The sequence below is a fragment of the Lacerta agilis genome, chromosome 9 (genome assembly GCF_009819535.1).
Source record: "Lacerta agilis isolate rLacAgi1 chromosome 9, rLacAgi1.pri, whole genome shotgun sequence".
In the NCBI taxonomy this organism is placed as follows: Eukaryota; Metazoa; Chordata; class Lepidosauria; order Squamata; family Lacertidae; genus Lacerta; species Lacerta agilis.
The window spans coordinates 64,686,497-64,712,497 of NC_046320.1; the positions used below are offsets into that span (position 1 = coordinate 64,686,497).

Sequence of the window (26,001 nt, forward strand, 5' to 3'; positions counted from 1 at the left end):
CCGTTTACCTTCCCGCCGGAGCGGTACCTATTTATCTACTTGCACTTTGACGTGCTTTTGAATTGCTAGGTGGGCAGGAGCTGGGACTGAGCAACGGGAGCTCACCCCGTCGCGGGGATTCGAACCGCCGACCTTCTGATCGGCAAGCCCTAGGCTCTGTGGTTTAACCCACAGGGAGATAAAAAAAAAAAACAACAGCTCACTTTCTAGACTTATATGAAGAGTTCTGCCAGTATAGCTTCACTGAATGCATTTTTTTAATATAAAAAAATATTATTTTGAACCTGTTCCTTCTTCAAGTAGAAAAAAAGAGAAGCGTTCCTTAATGGCTGTCAGCGAATAATTGTCCATTTAAACATAGCACAGGAAGGCCTTTCCTCTGTCGCACAGCTGATTTGCATTAAAAAGCATTTAAAAATAAATAAATCTGTAGGCTGTGATGAGACTCTGTAGCCAAAAGGTGGCAGTAGCCCATCTGTTTAGCTGCTTTTATTCCTTTGGAGAGAAGCAGCTTAATTTCTGCTGGCATCTGGCTTGGACACACTGATTAACAATTCAAATCCTTCACACTATGAAGGCGAAATGCACGGTTTACCTGTTTGCGTGGTTGTCAACCCACAAGTTTCAAACACGTATTTTTAGGACATCCAAAGTTACTTTTATTAAAAGAGTGCATTAAGGTGCCCTCGCGAAATTTCACGATAAGCGATTGCAAACAATACTAAGGTCCCATCAATCCACACTGCAGCCCTGAAAACGAGCACAACAATTAATAAAAAGCGGATTGAAATAATAATAATAATAATAATAAGACATAACAACTAGTAGAAAGTGGATCGAAATAGTGGCCGCCCGTGCAACTGCTCTCTCCCTCCTTCCCCAGAATATTTAGCCTCAAAATCCTTCATGGTTTTTAAGCAGACAACCTTTTTGCTATCCAGACAATATAAATAGATTCTGTGCAGTAATCAAGGGAGCGATACATGTGCAGAAGATTTCTGTGCAGACCAGAAATTCCTCACCATCTGTTCCAGCTGTTGCTCTGCTGAATTTGTAGCAAGCAACTACTTTGCTGCTTCAAAAGAATTGCACAAAAGAATTGTGTATGCAGATGCAAAGATGGTGGACCAGGCCAGAACAACCGTAGAACCCGTTGTTTGGTGTGTGCAACCAGAGACGCATAAATGACGCGGAGCAATTTCATGAACATGGTGAACTCTAGGGGAGCGTGTGTGCGTGCATAGCTTTGAATGGGGAATGGGTGTTGGGTGTTTAGCTGGCAAAGGATGCAACATATTTTTATCATCACACTGGTTCACAGAGTAGCTTGCTGCCTGCATGCTGATAAAAGTTGGAGGGTTTCGCCAAAAGAATACAGGTTTTTGCATGCTGTATGTAACTTTGTCTGTGCACTTGAGTGCGCAGATGCTATTTTTTTCTGCACAGATGCGGGGATGTGCTTAACACACACAAGGCAATACTGGAAACAGTGTTCCCAGACATGGCTAATCTACACATTCGGCTGCTGCATAAAGTGTGCTGGTGTATATATAATTCAACATTTAATTAGGAGTGATCGATAAATTTGTTCTTTGCAAATTTCTTGATCAGCACCTCCCAGGCTAATGTGCAAAAAAGGATGCAGTTACGGTTTGGATTCCGCACTTCTCTGAATTTTGCAATGCAGTTATTGGCTCAAACAGTGTATCAAAATGTGTATTTTAGGATAAATTACCTCTTACAAATGTATATTTTGAGAGATTTTTTTTTTTTTTAGAAATGCATATTTTGTGAGAAAATGCTTATTTAAATACAAATTTTCCTGCGGATTATTATTTTTTCGCGCAGATTAATATGGAAATGAGACAGGACAGGCTTGTAACTGAACACATGGAAAGCTAACATGGTCTGAATATAGCCCGGTCCATCCATTCCTACATTCAATAAACTATGTTAGAATAATATTTAGAGCTTGCAGACTTTTGTCTATAGAGCAGTAGTATCTGAAGAAGAACCCTTCCCCCTCTCTCCTTCCCTGTGCCTGCCCCAGATCTGCTCTGGAGGGTCAGGGGAAACTCATGGGGTGAAGGAGAGAGCAGATTGTTCCATCGGGCAAGAACCCTAATTTATTTGTACATACTTTTCTCTTCATGCAACGTTGAATTCCTCTCTTGGTGTTTTAGCCAAACCCCCCTTACTACAGTACAGCCCAAACACTGTTACCAATGCACAGGAGAGATGAGTCTATGGTCTCCTTTAGTCAGGAGGTCCCATTAGCTAAAGTGGTGCTTCAGGTTAAGTACGCTTCAGGTTAAGAACGGACCTCTGGAACGAATTAAGTACTTAACCCGAGGTACCACTGTATAGTGATATAGTATAACTTTCTGTTTCGTTTACTTTTTGTGCACTTTTCATTTTCGCTTTATTCTGTGCAGCTTTCAATAACTTTTTTAAAGCAATACACTTAAATCTCTCTCCCCCCCCCCCCGGCGCAAAATCCAGAAAATGTTTATTAGGGCTTAAACAAACAAAACAGACACCAATATACTGGTATTATATTTTATTAGGGAGCAATTTTAACCATGTTCCCCACAAACCTGGCAGGGCTTTGTGGCGGTCTGCACTGCCACATACGGTAGGTGGGACAGAAAATGACCAGGGGTGGGGTGGGGCGCAGGCAGATCTCTCCACCATCCCGTAGCTGCCATTGTAATCAGGCCCCGATTGGGTCTGATCCTCTCACGTCGCGGCAGTGGGGCCAGCTTTCAATCCAGTGGATTCTGGGCTGCCTCATCCCTGCTCTGGGGAAGCTCCATTTTTTTTTGGGGGGGGATTTGGTCCTCACCAGTGGCACTTCCACTTGCCCACAGATTCAATGTGTGGAGGGAGACACTCCCATTCAGTCGATCAGCAACTCCCGCCCAGAGCAACGGTGGTTTATTTATTATTATTTACTTAATTGTATTGTACCCTTTCCCTAGCCAAGGAGCTCAACAGGTGGCGTCCCTCTACCCACTTAATCCCACAACAACCCTGTGAGGTAGGCTGGGCTGAGAGGCAATGACCTGCCCAAAGGTCACTTGCCGAGTGGGGATTTGAACCCAAGTCCTAGTCCAGGGGTAGGCAAACTAAGGCCCGTGGGCCGGATGCGGCCCAATCGCCTTCTCAATCCGGCCTGCGGACGGTCCGGGAATCAGCGTATTTTTACATGAGTAGAATGTGCCCTTTTATTTAAAATGCATCTCTGGGTTATTTGTGGGGCATAGGAATTCGTTCATCCCCCCCAAATATAGTCCGGCCCACCACATGGTCTGAGGGATGGTGGACCGGCCCATGGCTGAAAAAGGTTGCTGACCCCTGCTAGTCTGACACTTTAACCACCACCCCACACTGGCCATCTCTGGGTTACTCTGCCCACCTGCTAGCCTAACATCAATTAAATTCACCACCACCACCAACAACAACTTATTTATTTATTTGTATCCCGCCCATCTGACTGGATTGCCCCAGCCACTCTGGGCGGCTTCCAAACATAGTAAAACCTTAAACCTTAAAAAGCTTCCTTATACAGGACTGCCTTCGGATGTCTCCTAATATATAATTGCTCATCTCCTTGACATCTGATGGGAGGGCGTTCCACAGGGCGGGTGCCACTACCGAGCAGGCCCTCTGCCTGGTTCCCTGTAGCTTCACTTCTTGAAGTGTGGGAAACCGCCAGAAGGCCGTCGGTGCTGGGCCTCGGTGTCCTAGTAAAATCACTATGCCCGGCGCATGAAGCATGCTTTCTTTCTTTGCCCACATGCGTTGTAGCAGGCATGGTCTGAGAAAAAGTATTCCTCCGGTGCTTGGAAGAGAACGGGAAGTGTCTCTTGTGGGAAGGCTTTTAAGCCAGTTGTTGTTTTTAAAAGGGGGCGGAAGGGGGGGGGGAGAAAATCAATGAATGGAGTTGAATAAATGTTGCAGCAAAATAGAAAATTCTTTCCAGTAGCACCTTAGAGACCAACTGAGTTTATTCTTGGTATGAGCTTTCGTGTGCATGCACACTTCTTCAGATAGAATTTTCTATTTTGTTTCGACTATGGCAGACCAGCACGGCTACCCACCTGTAAATGTTGCAGCATCATTAACGTTTTTATTTGTGATCAGGGGATGGAGGGAATCGACAAGATACACATGCTTGAGAGGGAGGGAACTGGGTGACCATCCGAGATATGCAAATGAGCCCTGGCGCTCTGACTTGCTGCAGCTTGCTGGTCCCTGGATAATCCTCAGATGTCAGATTTCCGTAAGGCTAACATGTGACACGCAGCTTTGCCTCGCAGTGAAGAAGTGTGCTTTGCTGGTATCAAGGCGGCTGGTGGGAGCTTCGGGCCCGTCTGTGGGTTTGCACGCACCTGCCGCCGCCTTTCGCTAGACGATGCGCTCCGCTCTGTGGACAGCTACCTTGCATGGGTTTTTTTTAAACGCGAATGCTTCCGCCAGCGGCTCAAGCCCCTCTTCCTCTTCGCGGCATCTCTTTAATTAAAAAGAAAAGGAAGGAGAAAACAAAGGCCTTCTAGTTGCGAGCACCCCTTCCCCTCTCCCACCTGGCCCGTCTTGCGATGCCCCGTCGAGATTAGGAGCTGAGCGCCGTGGGACCAGTGGGGAGGAAGCTGCATGAAGGAGTGGCGAGCCCAGAGCGAAAAGCGACCCTGCTCTCTTGTAACATGAACAATAGCCTGCAAGTGAATCTGCCCAGGAGCTGGGCCAGTTCGAGCGGCTCGCTCCAGGAGAAGTCTGAACACTCTTTCTTCCTTTTTTACTACTACAGGATGGAGGATGAGGCCGTCTTGGACAGAGGGGCCTCCTTCCTTAAGCATGTGTGCGACGACGAGGAGGTGGAAGGTAAGGAACTGCCCTCGTTTCTTTGTGTCTTGGTTTCGTGAATGAATCAAAGGTTGCCCTTTCGTGACCAAGAGGCATTGTGGGATGGGGAGGTCTCCTTGCCAGCTGAACTGCTCGGGACACTTGGGAGTGGAGTTGGGAATGAATGGGGAGCGTTCATTAACAACCGAGAGTTTTGTTTTGAGAACGTCTGTGGGGTGTTCTGGGTGCCACGGTTTCTCCACGCTTCCGAGTTAATGTATACTTCTCTCTCACGGAGTTTTTGGCTTTTGACGTGTGGAATACTTATCGGTGCTTAGTGAATCGCTGCTCCGTAAAGGATAATGCAAGACGGCAAAGCGTTTAGCGAGCCTGATGCTAAACGAGGCCGGCAGAGCTGGCTCTGAAAGGGAGGCCTTGGAAGGGCAGAGGCGGGGCCCCCTCTAAGAGGATCACTTCTTTCTTTCCTGAGCGATTCCTTCAGATCAGGACACGACTTTTATGACGGAAGTCTTTCTCCCCACTCCCCTCCCACTTAAAACTTCACCGAGCAGAGCGGCAGAGAAGTTTTTCCCTTTTGCCTTTCCACAAAGGCGGAAATGAAGCATGCCTGTCAATTTGCAAAACGTTCTTAGTGCCACGCGTTGGTAGATTTTTCGCATGACTCTTGAAAGCTCCTGGAAAGAGGGGTAGCGTTTTCAGATTCCATGGACCAGCTTTGAACTTTGGATTTGCATGGAAGCCAGTCCATTGAGCTCAGTGAGGGCTTGTGGACACATGAAGTTCCTGCAAGGAAAAATTAGTAATTCCCGGCCCCCCTCACCCCCCCAAAAAAACTTCTGGGAAGGCTCAGTTGCTGAAAATATTCCCGTTGTCTGTTCATTTGCTTTTTAACAAACAAAAAACCCTAAAAACATGAAACTGATTTCATTACCTATCTGTTTCTCATGGGTTTAAAAGCCCAGAGTCAATGCCAAACTAACTCTGGTGGTCAGTCAGAGTTTGGGGAACATCTTTAGTAACACCATTTAGAACAGGCATAGGCAAACTCTGGCCCTCCAGATGTTTGGGACTACAATTCCCATCATCCCTGACCACTGGTCCTGTTAGTTAGGGGTGATGGGAATTGTAGTCCCAAACATCTGGAGGGCTGGAGTTTGCCTATGCCTGGTTTAGAAAATAAATGCATTTTTTATTATCTTTTCTGTCGTGGATACGTATACCAACTGCCTTTACTTCAGCAATTTATTTATTTATTGTAAAAAAGCTTTCATGCTTAGAATGACTTGTTTTGCCAAATGGGTTGACAGAACGAGGGATACATTGCGAGCAACATTTTCCTGCGCTGGCAAAAAAAATGCACGCTGAAATATGAGATTTGACAGTATTATGATAACATTTGAACCCTGTCCTTCCTCTAAGGAATGCAGGCTGCTGTTCAAGGGATTGCCTGGTTTTATTATGATAGCAGCTTTGAGAGACAGCTTAAGGCTAGATTGGGCAGCCTTCCTGAAGGCACCAGAAGAGTGAGGCCTTGTAATTACAGACAAAGTGGGTGGCGTCCCTTGCAAGACCCTGTCCTTAGGTTGACCCCAAGGTGAGTCCCCTCCAGCAACTCCACTGGGCCCCGACTTTTCATAGATGCTGCCTCCTGCAACATACTCACTTGGAAGAGAGCAGTAGGACTTTCCTTTATGTATCATTGAGAGCCAGCGTGGTGTAGTGGTTAAGAGCAGTGGACTCGTAATCTGGTGAACCGGGTTCGCTTCCCCGCTCCTCCACAGGCAGCTGCTGGGTGACCTTGGGCTAGTCACACTTCTCTGAAGTCTCTCAGCCCCACCCACCTCACAGAGTGTTTGTTGTGGGGGAGGAAGGGAAAGGAGAATCCTTAAGGGGAGTGAAAGGTGGGATATCAAGTCCAAACTCTTCTTCATCATCATCACTGAATCATAGAACCATAGAGTTGGAAGGGACCCTGAGAGTCATCTACTTTAACCCCTTGTAATGCAGGAATCTTAACTAAAGCATCCATGACAGATGGCCACCCAACCTCTGCTTAAAAATCTCCAAGGAAGGAGAGTCCACCACCTCCTGAGGGAGGCCTTTCCACCAGCAAACAGCTATTTCTGTCAGAAAGTTCTTCTTGATGTTTAGTCGAAATCTCCTTTTTTTTTTGGCAACTTGAATCAATTGGTTTGGGTCCTACCCTCCAGAGCAGGAGAAAACAAGCTTGCTCCATCCTCCATGTAACAGCCGTTGCGATATTTGAAGATCTTATCATATCTCCTCTCAGTCTCCTCTTTTGCAGCCTAAACATACTCCATCATCCCTAGCTAATCACGAAATGAGTCCAGAACATCTGGAAAGTCAGTTTCCCCGCAACCAACACAGTCCCACTCTTGCCCTGTCTAGTAAGAACACAGATGGTTAAAAGTGAAACTTACGTTTAATTAAGGTATTAAATTAAATTTGGATCAAGCAGACACTAAATACTGACACCGTGCAAATGATATCTTCCCCTCATCCAATGAACTCTGTTCCCACATGTTATCCAAACCGTGTATTACCTTCCTCAGAGTTCCATTCTAACTGTCCCTCTGACTGTCAAAATTTTCCAAACTGAGGTCACATTCACATTACATATCCAAAGCGCTATGCTACCACTCTAAACAGACATGGATTCTTCCAAAGAATCATGGGAGGTCCAGTTTGTCAAGAGTGGTGAGCATTTTTTTTGAGGACTCCTATTCCCTTCACAGAGCTAAAAAATTCCAGAGTGGAAATATCGCCTCCATTTCCCAACAGGCAAAACCTTAATTGTTATTTATTATGTATTGAAATTTGTATACCTGGTGGTCTCAGGGCAGTTCACAGAATAAAACCAAAATATAAAACCACAAAATACATACTCAAAATAAAAACAACAACCTAATATTGCCCCCCCCCAAAACCCCACATTTTAAAAGGGCACAGGATGTCAAACAAATCCACAACAGGCTGGTTTTCCATAAGTGCCACCAAAGCAGCATTTATAAAACCCACTGGAAAGCAAACCTCAGTTTTGGGGCTGCTCTTCAGTCTTCTAATGCAGGTGTGGGGAACTGGACCCAGCTGTATCCTTATTTCCACACACATAACCTTTTGGCCAAATTTGACAGGTGGGTAGACTTGCCCACCTGTCAACCACCCGACGCCACAGTGGTGTCAGATGACCTGCTTTTGCTCACAGGGTTTGAAATCCAACCACAAACGGACAGAAGGGCGCGGAGCACATCCCAAATGCTGGCAGTCAGCTGATTGTTGGCGGTTGGGAAGCCTTATGTGCCACACCTACAAAGCGTTGCTGGTGCTTGTGGGAAGTCCTGTGTGTCGCACTTCAAGGGCACTGAATGTCAGCTGATTGTTGCTGTTCGCCTACCAAGCTTATGTGCTCTAGCGAGAAGTTCCTACCAAACTGAACACATGCACACTGCTTTTCCTCACAGGGGCTGCTACTCCTTGAGGAAATGTAGAATCATAGAATCATAGAGTTGGAAGAGACCACAAGGGCCATCCAGTCCAACCCCCTGCCAAGCAGGAAACACCATCAAAGCATTCCTGACAGATGGCTGTCAAGCCTCTGCTCAAAGACCTCCAAAGAAGGAGACTCCACCACACTCCTTGGCAGCAAATCCCACTGTCAAACAGCTCTCACTGTCAGGAAGTTCTTCCTAATGTTTAGGTGGAATCTTCTTTCTTGTAGTTTGAATCCATTGCCCCGTGTCCGCTTCTCTGGAGCAGCAGAAAACAACCTTTCTCCCTCCTCTATATGACATCCTTTGATATATTTGAACATGGCTATCATATCACCCCTTAACCTTCTCTTCTACAGGCTAAACATACCCAGCTCCCTAAGCCGTTCCTCATAAGGCATCATTTCCAGGCCTTGGACCATTTTGGTTGCCCTCCTCTGGACATGTTCCAGCTTGTCAGTTTCCTTCTTGAACTGTGGTGCCCAGAACTGGACACAGTATTCCCGGTGAGGTCTGACCTCACCTTCTTGCTTGCCCGGAAGATGCTGTTTCTCTGGTCCTTTTGCCCCTGTGCCTGCATTTTGGAAACCTGGATATCCTCCTTAATAATTAGAATTTTATTATTTGTATCCCGCCCATCTGACTGGGTTGCCCCACCCACTCTGGGCGGCTTCCAACATGTATAAAAACATAATAAAACATTACATATTAAAAGACTTCCCTATACAGGGCTGCCTTCAGATGTCTTCGGAAAGTCATGTAATTGGTTATCTCCTTGTCACCTGATGGGAGTGTGTTCCATAGGGAGGGTGCCACTACCGAGGAGGCCCTCTGCCTGGTTCCCTGTAGCTTCACTTCTTGCAGTGAGGGAACCAGCAGAAGACCCTCGGAGGAGGACCTTAGTGTCAGGGTTGAATGATGGTGGTGGAGTCACTCCTTTGGGTATACAGGGCGGAGGCTGACTAGGGCAGGGGTCAGCAAACTTTTTCAGCAGGGGGCCGGTCCACTGTCCCTCAGACCTTGTGGGGGGGCCGGACTATATTTTGAAAAAATAATAATGAACCAATTCCTGTGCCCCACAAATAACCCAGAGATGCATTTTAAATAAAAGCACACATTCTACTCATGTAAAAACACCAGGCAGGCCCCACAAATAACCCCAGAGGTGCATTTTAAATAAAAGGACACATTCTACTCATGTAAAAACATGCTGATTCCCGGACTGTCCATGGGCTGGATTGAGAAGGTGATTGGGCCGCATCCGGCCCCCGGGCCTTAGTTTGGGGACCCCTGGTCTAGGGCTTTAAAGGTCAGCACCAACACTTTGAATTGTGCTCTGAAACATCCTTCCTTAGAAACACCTGCCTCTGGAGCCCACCTTGTTGATGGCTGGTTCCTTTCTGATCTTGAATGCCCCACTGTTGGCTCCTGCCTTCCGAAGGGGTTTTAGTCCTAGTTCTCACACATGGTCCCTACTGAATTAGAGTAAAAGTGCTCAGAGAGGTTCCTGGCTTGGTTCTTAACAGAGGGTGTCATGGCAGGAGCAAGGTAACCCCCCCCCCCCTTGGCTTCTTGGTACATTCCTTCCTCGATAGGCCAAATAGCCTTAAATCCTGAACTTGGTGGAGCTTCAGATGTGTTTTACAAGATAAAACATTTTCCCCCTAAGAAATGGAAAGCATTTCAGAGCTCCACCTTTATCCTTTTGAGATAAGCCTTTGGCTCAGCAAACCTGAATTCCTGTGAAAGTTGTGGCAGCCTCTATGACTTCATAGGGGAGTGGAGAAATCGAGATTTCTCATCTGACAGCTCAATTACTGGAATTTTAAAGGAAGCAGGAAGGGGGTCCCGGAGGGCTTGCCCATTCATATTTTTTTAATCTACCTATAATAGACAGATGTTGAGCAAGTTGCTCAGATTTTCTGTCTGGAGGGTTAATTAGAACACTCTGCAGGATGGAAAATGGATTAACACGGCGACTCCCATTAACGCAGATGGAAGTTAGCCACAAATTATGAGCAAATTTTTGTGTATAGTGCATTCATCAGACTGAGTGCTTTAGAGATAAGTTTATCTCACTCGCCCTCTCAGCAGCTGCAGGGGCTTATTGTTTTTCCGTGGCTGCAATTCACGATGTTGAGGGACAATATTGGAGTTGGGTCTGCCTCCATCTTTTTTTGGTGTTGTAATTAGGAGCTGGATTCTAGGCCAAATCCTGTCTCTGGAGGACAAGAGAACTGTGTGAAATGTAAGTGACAACAGGCAAGCCTGGGGTGGAATGGGAGAAAGGACCATTTGACCCCCGCCTCTATTTTCATTCACAAAATAGCCATCATAGTTGCTGACTGGCTGACAGCATGCTGCCTGGAGCTGAAACGTTGCATATAGAAAGAAAGCCGGCAGCAAGCTTTTATTCATGGAAACGACTTTCCTTTTAAAAATCCAAACTCCTGTCCTACTGCCTACATTTCTTTTTTCTTTAGGGATTCTAGAGTTCTAGTATCACAGGTTAAGTAAGACTGCTGATGCAAAACATTTAGGTACAGGCAGTAATCACAACATGTCAGGAACAAAAAATGATAAGCCCAACATAGACAATGCACACCATAGTATAAGACAGAAACAATACCCCCCCACAGTTGAACAGGCTGTATTGTTGTTGTTGTTGTTCAGTGGTTCAGTCGTGTCCGACTCTTCGTGACCCCATGGACCAGAGCATGCCAGGCACGCCTATCCTTCACTGCCTCCTGCAGTTTGGCCAAACTCATGCCAGTCGCTTCGAGAACACTGTCCAACCATCTCATCCTCTGTCGTCCCCTTCTCCTTGTGCCCTCCATCTTTCCCAACATCAGGGTCTTTTCTAGGGAGTCTTCTCTTCTCATGAGGTGGCCAAAGTACTGGAGCCTCAACTTCAGGATCTGTCCTTCTAGTGAGCACTCAGGGCTGATTTCTTTAAGAATGGATAGGTTTGATCTTCTTGCAGTCCATGGGACTCTCAAGAGTCTCCTCCAGCACCATAATTCAAAAGCATCAATTCTTCGGCGATCAGCCTTCTTTATGGTCCAGCTCTCACTTCCATACATCACTACTGGGAAAACCACAGCTTTAACTATACGGACCTTTGTCGGCAAGGTTGTGTCTTTGCTTTTTAAGATGCTGTCTAGGTTTGTCATTGCTTTTCTCCCAAGAAGCAGGCGTCTTCTAATTTCGTGACTGCTGTCACCATCTGCAGTGATCATGGAACCCAAAAAGTGAAATCTCTCACTGCCTCCATTTCTTCCCCTTCTATTTGCCTGGAGGTGATGGGACCAGTGGTTGTACAGGCTGTATAGATTGTTTAATTGGTCAAAGGCCTGGGAGAAGAGGAATGCTTTTGCTTGGCGCCTAAAGATTCGTAAGCCTCCCAGGGGGAGAGAGCAACTGCAGAAAAGGCCTGTGCATTTGTTATTGTTTGTTAATATGTTATTTATTTTCGTGGTGTTATGTTGCAAACCGCCCTGCAATCCTCGGATGAAGGGCGGTATAGGAATTTAATTAAAAAATAAACAAAAATACAGTGGTACCTTGGTTTACAACCATAATCCATTCCAGAGGTCCGTTTGTAAACCAAAACAGGTTTTGGCGCGCTTTTGCCAGTGGGGCCTCCAAAAATTTTTTGTTCGTAATCCCAAAAAAAAATTGGGTTGTAATAGTAATAATAAAAAGGTTGCAAACCGGGACGCACACTTCTGGGTTTGACGTGCTTGTAATTCAAAACGGATGCAAACCAAGACATGTGCAAAACAAGGTGCCACTGTAGCAAAAGGAGAATGGTGCTTGAAGCAGATGGCCGCTGTCAAAAGCCACGAAAATGCACCCCGAGTTGGAAGATAGACTTGTGCATCTCACTCCCCATACCCTTTTGTGCTCCCCCTGTAATGGAAGCCTACACACACACACACACACACACACATAGCGGGTTGTGTTCTCTGCGGGATACGAACGCGCCGAACCCGGAAGTACCGGAACGGGTTACCTCCGGGTTTCGGCGCATGCGCAGAAGAGCTAAATTGCTTTTCGTGCATGCGCAGAAGCGTCGAATCGCAACCCGCACGCCGACGCTGCGCTGTGGGTTGCGATCCTTTCACACGGATCATGTTCGCAACCCAAGCGTCCACTGTATATTTGGGGGGGGGTGGTTTAAAAAAATTGAAGCTCACAAAAATTCAGTGTGGTGCAATTTAGAATTATCAGACTTCCTTTACGCACATAAATATGCTGTTTTAAGTCAGCCCTACCTTTGAAACCTTTGCCTTTTAAAGTAGGACCCAAGTCGTGCTTGCTTGATTGGAGCAGGGATCGTGGCAATGCAAGCCTGATGGCTTCTCTAACCTCTCACGCTCGCAAAGGAAGAAAAGCAGATTAGATGCCTGGGAGTGCAACTCCAGCAACAGGTTTACAAGCGATGAATGAAAGGACTGCCCCGCTCCCCTCAGAAGTGGTTTCTCTTTCTCTGCCTTGACTGCATTCCAATGGTTGCTCACCCACTTCCAGTTCAAGGGGCTAACTCTGACATGTAACTCCCTCTATAGGAAAAACAAAACAAAATAAAAAATTCCTTCTAGTAGCACCTTAGAGACCAACTAAGTTTGTTCTTGGTATGAGCTTTCATGTGCATGCACACTTCTTCAGATACCTCTATAGGAGCATAGGAAGCTGCCATATGCGGAGTCCCAATTAGCTCAGTAATAATAATAATAATAATAATAATAATAATAATAATAATGATGCACAATATTAAGAAACAGTTTTAAACAACTTGCAATCACAAAATAAGGTGGGTGCTAAAAATATTCACCTCAACTTATGTAGGGTAGCCTTCCTTACATTTACGCAGCCTGGGGATAGGATGGAGGTTTCTGCAATGTGTAATGAGTTAGTGACAACACTAACTTAAGTGTTAGATATAGGGGTTTAGGGGTGGGGTTTTTTGGGGGGATGAGTGGTTTTTTTGGTGTGGTTTTTTATATATATTGAACCATGCTCGAATCTTGTATATGGCAACAAACATTTGAGAATCGAAATCTCAAGTGGCAAAGATCAGGGTAAAGAGGCAAGCCTTTAGTATTCTCTGGTAGCTGCACAATGAAGGCGCCAGGCACACCTCTGTGGGAAGGGAATTCCGCAGGTTAGGGGCTGCCACAGAGAAGGTCCTCTCCCAGGCCTTCTCCTCCCTGAGTCTCTAACAGTGAAGGAACTACCTGGAGTGCCCCCTCTGCTAATCTCATCACCCGAGAGGGTCTGTAGGGATGGGGGTGGTCTTTCAGATATTGGTCCATCTACAGGTGAAACTCGAAAAATTAGAATATCATGGAAAGGTTCATTTCTTTCAGTCATTCAACTTAAAAGGTGAAACTAATATATGAGATAGACTCATGACATGCATAGCGAGATATGCCAAGCCTTTATTTGTTATAATTGTGATGATTATGGCGTACAGCTGATGAGAACCCCGAACTAACAATTTCAACTTTGGGGTTTTCATCTGCTGGACGCCATAAACATCACAATTATAACAAATACAGGCTTGACATATCTTGCTTTGCATGTCATGAGTCTATCTCATATATTAAACTCCATTGGCTAATGAAAACAATTGCTTACATAAATGTACTTTTCCACGATATTCTAATTTTTCGAGTTTCGCCTGTAGTTCAGTACTGCCTACACTGGCTGGCAGTGGCTCTCCAGGGTTTCAAGATGGAGTCTTTCCCTTTCTGTAGATGCCAGGAATTGAGCCTGGGAACTTCTGTGGATAGATCACGCATGAATGTATTACAGATCAAGCGTTGTGCAAGCCACAGTTTGGTACTAAATGGGTGTAACATGGGAAGTAGTTCTGTGTCTTCGTAAGAAATGGGGTGAGAGAGGCGTGCATTTTGTTATGGAGCACAGGGTTTAAACTGGTCGTGTGGGTCAGGAAAGCTGTCCCCCAGCCTTCCCTTCTCTTCCCCCCCTCCCTTTAGTATCAGACCGTCTTGCAAGCCCAAAGTCTTCTGGCGTGTTCTTGCATGTCACGAAAGTCTTCAGAGGTCATTTATATAAAAGATTACACTGGCCTCTGGAAGACATTTGCGTTTCAAAGACCTGATTAGAAATGATCAGGCTATTCTGCTGTCGCATACTTGATAAGACGTGCCCCCCCCCAATTCTTATCCTTTTCATCGTTCATAAAAAGGTTTAATTATAACTTTGAGATAAGTGCTGAATCCTCACTTAGATTTCCCAGTGTCGATAAGCTAGAGAACTTGTGAAATAAGGGTTAGTGGAAACTGGTGATCCTGATATGTTTTATATAACCCAGGGGTGGGGTGGGGTGGGGATGGAATCCCTGGATTATTCATCAGCCTTTTGTGCCCCCTCCCCTTCTTCTGCCTCGGAGTCTGAACTGTTTCCTGTCACAGGCTCTTTCTACTCACTAAACCCTGTTCCCCTTTCAGCATCTGGCCCTTCCTCCCAACCTTTTCCCTCTGGTCTCTCCTCTGTGCCCCACCACCAAAACCCTGGCTCTGGGCCTTCCTCCTCTGGGGTTTCCCTTGGGGGGTTCCCTGGTTGGTGCCTCCCACCACTCCTCTTTGTCCAGCCAGTCACTGACAGGCGTGTTGGCTGGGGCAGATGGGAGTTGGGGTACCAACATCTGGAAGTCCAAAGGTTCCCTATCTCTAGATGAGCACTGGGGAGAAGAATGAACCATGCAGGATCATGTAGACCAAGGAGGTCAAACATGAGTCCGCTTCCTAGCACAGCCTCATGAGACTACCTGCAAGGATGGGCTTGAAGCAATGCACAACAGTCCCAACCACCCAATTTCCATCCTCACAAGGTGACCTGGAAGGAATGAAAACTTCTAAGGGGTCCAACAGGACCAACAGAGAGACACTTCCCCTATATAGGCCCTCTCAGAGGCAATCTACTAGGGCAGACCCGTCCAACTCCCAAGAGACTGCAATTTACTCCCAGTGTAAAAAAAAAAAACTGGAAGTGATCTACCCATTGTCATTGAGAATTGACCAGAATTGTTGAGCTTTTTTGGGGAGAACAGAGTTGCTGAGCTTTATTTTGGTAGACTGCAATTGTTTAGCTTTCTTTGGACAGGCAAAAGTTGTTGAACTTTTTTTGGGGATACCACAGCTGTTGAACTTTTTTAGGGAGAGTCAAATACTTTGCTCATCTAACGCTCCACCAGTAACAAATGCTCGAAACGTACTCAACAGCGCAATAAGAAAACACAAAACAGCGCCCACTTTATGTGGTGGAGGGACAGAGCGAGGGGGGCGGGGTGTGTGTGTGGAAACAATCATTCAAAAGTTTTTCTAAACCTGTGATTGTTAAGGAGCTAGCGATTGACCGGGATCACCAGGGGATCTACCTGTCGACCGCGGTTGACCGGTTGAACATGTCTGTACTGGGGTGATAAAGGTCTCAAAACCAGGCCAGAGGCCTGAATACATCCAAAACAGTGAGTTTACCTGATGCCTCCAGCACGGAAAAGAGAAAATGAACATTACTTTGCTCTAGCTTCTGATTACAGAATTCTCAGTTCCTCTCCAGCTGCGCTCTCCCTCCAGCTTTTTAGCTAGAGGGCTCTCTGGCCCCACCTTGGCAACTTCCCACAGTTTGTCAGGTTTTGTTTTTGTTTTTCTGGCTGCAGTTTGTGGCTGGCATAACCTAATTCCCATGCCTCTCAGCCAACTCTTCTCTCCGTCTCAGCTTTTGGGGCAGCCACCTGCCAGTCTTGGATCTTCAGATAGTCAGCTCAAGTGCTTCGCTCTAAATCAGCCTGACCTCGTGCCCACTGAATGTTTGGGACCACAGCTCCCATCAACCAAAGCCAATTGGCAAAGCCTGGTCCAAATTTTGCACCCTTCCTGATTTTCAGAATGTTAACACCACCTTCGAAATGCCAAGATATAGTCCTTGTTGGTGACTTTCATGTCCCCAACTCTGATGTGTTTCATCTGCCCCAAATTTTTCTGCTGTCCAGGGCTAGAGCTTTTTAAAAATTATTTGCTCATGGTTCCCATGCCCAGAATTCCCCTCCTCCTAGGTTGACCTGCACAATTCCACCTGTCCCTTTCTTTTATTTCATATGTATTATTTATATAATACACAAAAAGATTGTGTCCCACGTTTCCAGTGCCTCTTTGCCGCTCAGTGTGGCTCACAAGAGCTTAGTCACAATACAACAACAACAACAACATGGAATGCAGCAACAAAATACAAAACATAAGCAACAACCGTTAATTGACCATTGCACCTGTCCTTTGCTTTATACGTAAGAAAAAGCCTCAAAGCAGCTCAAGATGAAACGCAGTGACCAAAAGCAATTGAAAACCAAAAAAATCGAAAACAATGAAAAATGCAAATTTCATGAAATGCTCATTAAAAAGTCCTACCTACCACACTAAAAGATGAGCAGTGCTGTAGGAGACAACTTGATTACCCAAGGTGTGAGTGAATTAAAAAGCACCTAAAGACTTGCAGTGATGGCGCCAGGTGTGTCTCCCTGGGGAGAGCATCCGACAGACAAGATCTCTTCTATTCCCACTCCCAAACCAATCTTTTCCATGAAACCTTAGCTCTCCCCCCCCCCACTCCAGAAAAAAGCCAAAGCATGTGCAGTTGCATTTGTACACACCAATCCCCTGTTACCTTCCCATCCCTCCCTCCTCGTCAGCCCTTTAGTTAATTTCCCTAACTGCTGAAATTTGGATTGCAAGCTCCTTGGGGCAGGGGACTCAATATGTCCCCCCCCCCCGCATCTTTCAACCTACTTTGAAAAGCAACATGTCAATCGATAAATGATAAGGGATGCATTTTGCGGCAAGACGAGCGCAGGGTGCCTCTCAGGACAGCGGCATTACGTGCCATTGAAAATCAAGAGTTGGCAGGATCAAATCTGCAAGGCACATTCAGTAGAAAACTGGTGCCGCCCTTTGGTTGTTGGAGCAGCAGTGGCTGCCTCTGATGAATTGTTTTAATGCCGCGGTCAGCTTGATAATAGAAACACATCATAGTAAGCCTGTAGTCCTAATACTTTAATATGCTGCCAACAGAACTAGACAATCTCTTTAATCCCTCGATCACATGTGCCACCAGTGCAGCTTTGGGCAACATGAATCTGAAGTTGTGTCTGTGTGTGCATTACTTTCCTGCTCTCCCCGTATTCTGCAGAAGAGAGAGAGAAAAATCACAGTATTGCTTTAGGTGCTTCAGGAAGAGAAACAGACAGACAGACAGAGAATGGGTTTTCTGCTTTCCCTCCTGCCCCCATCGGAGACTTTCTTGGAGGAAATGGTTGGCATGTGTATACAATATCAAGATAAACTCCTAGGCTTTCCTCCCAGGAGTGCCTCTGCAGGAAACACTTGACACAATTTTTCAATGAGCCTTTATGTACGATGCCTTCCCCCTCTTCCCATTTACTAATGCAACTTGGGTTTTCCCATGAGAATGAGACCGCAAATTGTTCTTGTCGCAATCCCACTCAGCTTCAAGCTTTTTCCAGTGGTGTTTCACATATACATGATTTCTCAGCAACCTTTTTCAGCCGTGGGCCGGTCCACCATCCCTCAGACCATGTGGTGGGCCGGATTATATATATATATATATATTTGGGGGGTGAACACGCTGATTCCCGGACCATCCGTGGGTCAGATTGAGAAGGCAATTGAGCCACATCCGGCCAACGGGCCTTAGGTTGCCTATCCCTGCTTAAGAGCCATCTGGCTTCCTAATGGCACCTAGACATCCCATTTTGGTGACTGTAACCTTGGCTGAAGGAGCCATTTGGAGTCTAGCTTATACATATATCTGAGGTTTTTTTTAAAAAAAAAACACTGGAGAATAGGCTTCCTGTGGGGAGGAAGGCAGGGTGAGCAGGCCTTCCCACTGTGGCAGGTGGGGCAGAAGAGCAGGTTGAGGGGGTTCCCCCACTTGAACCTTCCCCAAGATCCTGGACGAACCACCCTTCTGCGTCGTCACAGAGCCAGTGTGCCCAGACTACGACCTGGGAGACCAGGGTTCGAATTCCCACTTGCCATGAAGCTCGATGGGTAACCTTGGGGGCCACTCCCTTCCTCTCTGCCTAACTTACCTCACAGGGGTTGTTGTGGGGATTAAACGAGGAGGGGAAGAGTTATGAACACCACCTTGGAGCAGAAGGCATATCAAGGCAATAAATGAAGGTTAATAATAACATTGTCTTGACATCGGCCAGGCCATGAGAGTTGGGGCATATGATTGTTTCCAGTCACTCTGAGCCCAGGAACCGAAGTGACTTTGGTTTGAAGGAAAGCGGCTGATGGCACTTAGAGATATCCAGCTGCTGCTTGAGTTTATGAGAAGCACACCTTCAGATAAACACATTTCCGTCACTGCCGGTGTATGTTATTTCATCTGCAGTTCTCCGCCCTATAGCCTTGAGAAACGAGTGGGTAAAACAAGGATTACCTGGCCACATCAAAGATGCTTCATGTTTGTGTTCTATGTGAAATTAAGGCAAGCAGATCCACAGGTCATCAGATTATGGAGTAAACATCTGACTAATTTTTTTTATAGGTGTTTTGCTTTATGACACTAAAATGCTTTCAGCATTTCCCTCACCATGGAGGGACCATTGCTGACATCTTTTTGTTGTTGCTCCTTTTGGCTGAAGCCTGGGATAAAGTCAAACAAATCATAAATAAATCTCTGTTGGCTAGAATGCGCATTCATTTTTTAAACTGGAGCGCTTCTTCTTCATTTCCTGTATTAACAGCATCCATACCTCTCTGTGGTCTGGCAATGTTTTAAATATTCTTGATAATCAGGTCCTGTGTTGTCATTTATTTGAGATTGATTAAAAAAAGTTCTAGTCCTCATGAGTTTAGAAGGAAGCTTGAAATGAGAAGGCAAAAACGGGGTGTGGGGGTGGGAAATGCTGATGGATTCATTCTCATGGCCATCTGCATGCCTGTTGCCTGCTAGGAAAGCCTGTGTGTGGTGCTGTGTGTGTCCATGGTTTGACTTTTGGCACATGGATTTTTGGGGGGTTCGTGGGTATGAGAATGCTATCCCCCAAGTCAAATTTATTGCACATGACAAATTCATTTTAGGAAGTGGGGCACCTTTCAAGAGTTGTTTTCAGGTGTTCTTATGGTCAACATGTACCCAACAATCATGGGGATAGGCACTAAAAAAAGAATTTTTAAAGGCTAGCAATGTGCTATGAAAGCCGGGCTCTTTCAAAACTAGGGCTGAACAAGTGTGATGTTGGATGTGGAGCTGCTGGTGAAAAATGGCAGTTCTCTTTCCACTGCGGGTCTGACATGATGCCAATCATGCGTCATGGATTCAAATTACAGTGGTGCCCCGCAAGACGAATGCCTCGCTAGACGAAAAACTCGCTAGACGAAGGCATTCGTCTTGCGGAAGGCTGCCCCACTAGACGAAAAAGTCTATGGGGCTGCATCGCAAGACGAAAAATTTCCGTCTTTTTTTTTCGTTTAGCGGAGCGCGGCTGTCATTGCTGCTTCGCTAGTCGAAAAAACCGCTAGACGAAACTTTTCGCAGAACGAATTATTTTCGTCTAGCGGGGCACCACTGTACAAGAAAGGACATTCTGACTAAACGTCAGAGAGAACTTTCTACTAGTAAGAGCTATTTGACAGTGGAATGGACTGCCTTGGAAGGTGGCGAACCATCCTTCATTGGACATTTTAAAGCAGAGGTTGTATGGCCATCTTCCAGGGATTCTTTAGCTGAGATTGCGGGGGGTTTGGCTAGATGACCTTTGGGATCCACTGCAACTCAGTACGTTTCCGAGCACAATTCAAAGTGTTGGTGTTGACCTTTAAAGCCCTAAACGGCCTCGGCCCAGTATACCTGAAGGAGAGTCTCCACCCCCATCGTTCAGCCCGGACACTGAGATCCAGGGCCGAGGGCCTTCTGGCGGTTCCCTCACTGCGAGAAGCAAAGCTACAGGGAACCAGGCAGAGGGCCTTCTCGGTAGTGGCACCCGCCCTGTGGAACGCCCTTCCTTCAGATGTCAAAGAGATAAACAACTAACTGACATTTAGAAGACATCTGAAGGCAGCCCTGTTTAGGGAAGTTTTTAGTGACATTGTAATGAATTTTTAATCTTTGTTGGAAGCCGCCCAGAGTGACTGGGGAGACCCAGCCAGATGGGCAGGGTACAAATAAATTATTATTATTATTATTATTATTATTACTCTGCAATTCTATGATTCTTCCCCACTTCTCCATTCCTCATGTTTGGTTTGTGCAGGCAAGGAAGTTCACATGCCGAGAATGATACGCAACCTCTTTGTTGTTTTGTTCCAATTACATGGCTGAGATATATTGCTGCTTCTTGAAGTAATCCAAAGGTTATTAAAAATCAACATGTTTATGCGTCCTAGGTCATCATACAGTCTACATTGGGGTTCACGTGCCTAAAAGTTACCGAAGGAGGAGGCGCCACAGAAGAAAGCCCAAGGAAAAGAAAGAAAAGGAGAAAATCTCTGAAAACTCGGACAAATCTGATGTTGAAAATGCTGATGAGACCAGCAGCAGCATCCTCAAGCCACTGAGTGAGTAATGGACACTTTCTGCAATGTTTCACAGGGAACCGCAGTACAAATGGTGGGGGCTCTTTATGGGAAGTGTATTACTGAAAACATGTGGGCCAACAGAATTATGCAATGAAAAAAATGCTCTGTGTCCTTGCGAAACCCCGCAAACCTTAGATCAGGTGTTTGTGAAGATGTGTAAAACCTGATTTGCCTTCAGAATTTATTGAAATGATTTGATTGAACATTTTGGGTTTTCGTGCACTTTGGATTATTATTATTATTATTATTATTATTTGAACAGTCGAGGTTTGTGAGTCAAAGGGCTACATCTCTCAAAACGTCAGTTATGGATCGACTTAACGGAGCCAAGATTGGGATGGCAAAGATTGAAGGTTCAATGTTATCTTCCTTCCACGGATCATGGCTTCATAGTCTTCATCCTTACACAATTTTGCAGGGTACAGATATGTATTTCAGTGTCTCTGAGCTAGATAAATGTTGTATGGGGAACTTCCTGAAGTATCCTTTCATTTAGGATACAGCCGTACCTTGCTTTTCGAACAACTTAGTCCACAAACAACTTGGAACTCTAATGTCACAAACCAGGAAGTAGGTGTTCTGGTTTGCGAACTTTGCCTCGCAAACCGAACGTCTGGCACAGCTTCCGATTGGCTGCAGGGCGTTCCTGCAGCCAATCGGAAGCCGTGCCTTTGTTTCCGAACGTTTCGGAAGTCAAATGGACTTCTGGAATGCATTCTGTTCAAAAACCAAAGCACGACTGTATTGAGTGCATGGGGTATTCTCACCTCAGAGAGGAGCAGGCAAAATTTACTAGTCTTTCTGCTGCACCAGTGGAGTGGCTCTCCCTCTCTACTTTCCCTCTGCAGCAGATTTATGGCATGGCTACTTCCAAGTAACAACCGAGGGAGGATCCCAACGGATCTTACTTCTCATGTTGACCCGGCTTTCTCTTTCTCCATCTGCTGCAGCCTGATGGAATGGCTGGTTTGCTAGCATTTTATGCAAATTCACGGAGCGCAAGACCCGTCAGTGCTTAGTATCCCCAATAGCTAGGTGTATAGAAGCAGTGCCACAGTCAGAATACCAGATGCTGAAGACAAACGCCAGCCAGCTTTTATGTCCACCTGGTGTAATGAAACCCCCACAGGGCTGGGGTTGGCAGGCCTCTAATGCAGGAGGAGCAGGAAGAAGAAATGGGGCGTGGGGAGGGGCTGAATGCAGGGGGATCTTCCCATTTTGCTCAGCTGCTTTGGAGAGGGGCGCAGAGATCCTGGTTCCTTCTCGACCTTCCCATGGAGCAGAGAGCCTCATTGGAGGCTAGGGAGCGCTGTGAGCAGCCTGTGGGTGAGGCAGGAGGCAGCTGTAACAGGAACTGGAGTAGGTGCAGCCTTATTGCCTAGAACCCAGGCAGCTCATTCGCAGATGTGAGCAGACCCACCCACACCAACAGAGCACATGCACAGCAATCCTGATACTTCCTGCAAGGCGAGCGAGTCTCTTGAGTGAGCACGCCATGCCTCCTCTTTGAAAGCTTGGCTGGCAGGGTGTGGAAACTTGTTAGGACATCTCCATTGCTTCTGTCTTGTTCTGAACTTCTTGCCTTGTTTCTGAACTCCTGAATCGGGACTCCTGAGCTTCATTGTCCGCTGCTGGGCTTATACTGTCACTTGCTTGAATAAATGCCTCTTTCTTACATACAAGCAGGAGCATTTGCCCGTGTGTGTGTGTGTGTTGGGTGGGTGCTCCCCCCCCCCCCCGGAGGCATTTTAACTGGCTGTATTTTGAAACTGGGTTATGGACTAGATCAGAGGCACCAACCCAGCACAGGGAGCAATAATTACTCCACGTTCCTAATTGGCTCTCAATCAAACTTCTAGGAGGCAAAGTGAGCAGGGTGGTCTTGGATTCCCCACCCCACTCCAGGCATAGAGGCCAGCATTTTCCATCTCCTAAATGTGAATAAGTGCAGTCTCTCGGGTGGGATGTGGATAGTTGTCCTTGCAGTAAGGGAAAAAAGTAACTGAAAGCCCTCCTCTCCACCTGGCGCTGTTAATTCTGTGCAGTCTGAAAGATTTCATTGCAACTGTCTCGTTCCTTAAGAGCTCCAAGAATAGACGAGCAGGGGCTGCTAGTTCACAAGATTAAGGGGCGATGGGATGGATGCTGGTGTGCATCAGGCTTGCGTAAGACTGATTTGCTCAAGACTGGCTTCAGCCAGCACTGATTTAACAAGTGATGAAAAATCTCCCGAGTTACAGTTCTGACTGGGAACCTAGATGCAGATTTCACCAAAGGCTTTCAGAGTCCCTAGATCAGTGTTTTTCAACCACTGTTCCGCGGCACACTAGTGTGCCGCGAGATGTTGCCTGGTGTGCCGTGGGAAAATTACTTTATATATAGTCAATATAGGCACAGAGTTAAATTTTTTAACATTTTCTAATGGTGGTGTGCCTCGTGATTTTTTTCATGAAACAAGTGTGCCTTTGCCCAAAAAAGGTTGAAAAACACTGCCCTAGATCACATCTACAGAAGTGACACACAGTCCTTGTCTAGAAGGGGCTTAAGGCTTTGTTTTTATCAGTGTTGCCCATTATTATGCCTTTACTTGGAGGGTAAAGCGAACGAGAAAATTATCTACTTGAAAGCAAAGTCAACGCAAATGATTTTTTCCCTACACTTGCAGCGGTTGCTTAGGAGCAAAAAGACTTCTGCAACATAATTGGAATTCTTTCGGGAACCAGAAGTAAAATACAATTAAGATCCCCACAAGATGACAGATCTGTAGAGGAGTATTTTAAATTCACTTTGCTTGGGTTCTAGCTGCATCTAATGCAAAGGATTCAGGGCTCCTCCGCACCGTCATTCCACTTCATTAGTTGTTCTGGGATGCTTCTCCAGTGTCATTGTATTATTGTTGTCTGGGTGGGAACTCTTGCACAACAAAAGAGAGGCCAGCAGCCAACTCAACCACCCCTGGAAGATTTGTGGTATAAAAAGTTACAATATTTCACCACGAAGCTACGGGACGTGCGCCAGTTGGAAGAGAAGCAGTATGTCTACCCCAAAACTTTTGCAGGTGCAAAAAGTATTTAAAGCAGGATTATTGTATGACCTCCCTGTCACCATCAAGGATAGAAACAGGGCCTTTTTTCAGCTGAAACTCATCAGAACTCATTTCCAGCACCTCTCAGGTGGGCGCCATTGACCTGATAAGAGAGCAAGGGAGGTGTTCATGGCGAGTTCTGGCATCTCTTTTTCCCTAGAAAAATAGCACTGGTCACAAATAATCATGAACGCCCAATAAAAAGGGCGACCAAGTAAATTGCTTTTGTAAGTGTGACTTGAATGAACGATGAGAAACAATAAGCGCTTCAGTTATATTTATGAGTAGGAACTGTGTTAAACTGGGTTAAACCACAGAGCCTAGGGCTTGCTGATCAGAAGGTCAGCGGTTCGAATCCCCGCGACGGGGTGAGCTCCCGTTGCTCGGTCCCAGCTCCTGCCAACCTAGCAGTTTGAAAGCATGTCATAGTGCAAGTAGATAAATAGGTACCGCTCCGGCGGGAAGGTAAACGGCGTTTCCGTGCGCTGCTCTGGTTTTGCCAGAAGCGGCTTAGTCATGCTGGCCACATGACCCGGAAGCTGTATGCCGGCTCCCTCGGCCAGTAAAGCGAGATGAGCACTGCAATCCCAGAGTCGTCCGCGACTGGAACTAATGGTCAGGGGTCCCTTTACCTTTACTTAGGAACAGAATGGGGAGGGTGTGTGTGTGTGCATGAGGGAGAACTATTATGCGCACATTTGACAGAGACACAAATAAAGATGATCAATTCTGCCTATTAAAATGCCTGAAATTGGGGCCTCTTCCAAATGGCCTCCATAGGGCACTAGCAAATAAAGTGAAAAGGCTTACATGTCTATCTTCTGGCCCAATCGAGACAAGTGTTTGTGTGTGTGCAAGTAAACAGAAAGGTGTTGTTTGGCCGAGGGGCAGGCATCTGCATAGGAAATCCTGTTGCTTCAAGGCCCATGCTTTATTTTGTTCTTAGGTAAAGGTAAAGGGACCCCTGACCATTAGGTCCAGTTGTGTCTGACTCTGGAGTTGCGACGCTCATCTCACATTACTGGCCGAGGGAGCCGGCGTACAGCTTCCGGGTCATGTGGCCAGCATGACAAAGCCGCTTCTGGCGAACCAGAGCAGCGCACAGAAACGCTGTTTATCTTCCCGCTGGAGCAGTACCTATTTATCTACTTGCACTTTGACATGCTTTCGAACTGCTAGGTGGGCAGGAGCTGGGGCTGAGCAACGGGAGCTCACCCTGTGGCGGGGATTCAAACTGCCGACCTTCTGATTGGCAAGCCCTAGGCTCAGTGGTTTGACCCACAGCGCCACCCACAGTGCCAGGTAAAGGGACCCCTGATCATCAGGTCCAGTTGTGTCCGACTCTGGGGTTGCGGCGCTCATCTCGCTCTATAGGCCAAGGGAGCCGGCGTTTGTCCACAGACAGCTTCCAGGTCATGTGGCCAGCACAACAAAGCCGCTTCTGGCGAACCAGAGCAGCGCACAGAAACGCCGTTTACCTTCCCACTGGAGCGGTCCCTATTTATCTACTTGCACTTTGACTTGCTTTCGAACTGCTAGGTGGGCAGGAGCTGGGACCGAGCAACGGGAGCTCACCCTGCTTTTAAAGCCTAAAAACTGTTTGCTTCCCTCCCCCCCCCCCGTTACTCCTGCCATTGCCTCTTTGAGGGCTTTGTCGCATCTCTTGTGAGGAGGACTCAAAATTCTCCCCTTCCATGTTGCAGAGGGAGCTCAGCCTTAAAAATTAAATAAATGTGCGACTCGCGTTATTCCTCCTTTGGCTCGGCTTGCAAAATTTATTTCCCGTATTGCCGCCACATGTTAGCATCCAAAGCATCTCCGAGTAAGGGATTGTTATCTCACAATATTTGATCTTGTTTTCACGGGCACTTAAGCGATTGAGCTGAAATGCTGTGCATATGGCTTTGGT

The 26,001-nt window shown here is 46.4% G+C and overlaps 1 protein-coding gene across 1 annotated transcript in view; it reads left to right on the forward strand.

Moving 5' to 3' along the window:
• Positions 1-26,001, forward strand: part of SLC4A4 (solute carrier family 4 member 4) — a 198,023-nt gene that overhangs the window by 36,181 nt on the left and 135,841 nt on the right. The window contains exons 2-3 of the mRNA XM_033160895.1: positions 4,811-4,884; positions 20,816-20,986. Coding sequence (XP_033016786.1) covers positions 4,812-4,884; positions 20,816-20,986 — 244 coding nt within the window. The 5' untranslated portion in view covers position 4,811. The remainder of the gene's footprint in view (positions 1-4,810; positions 4,885-20,815; positions 20,987-26,001) is intronic.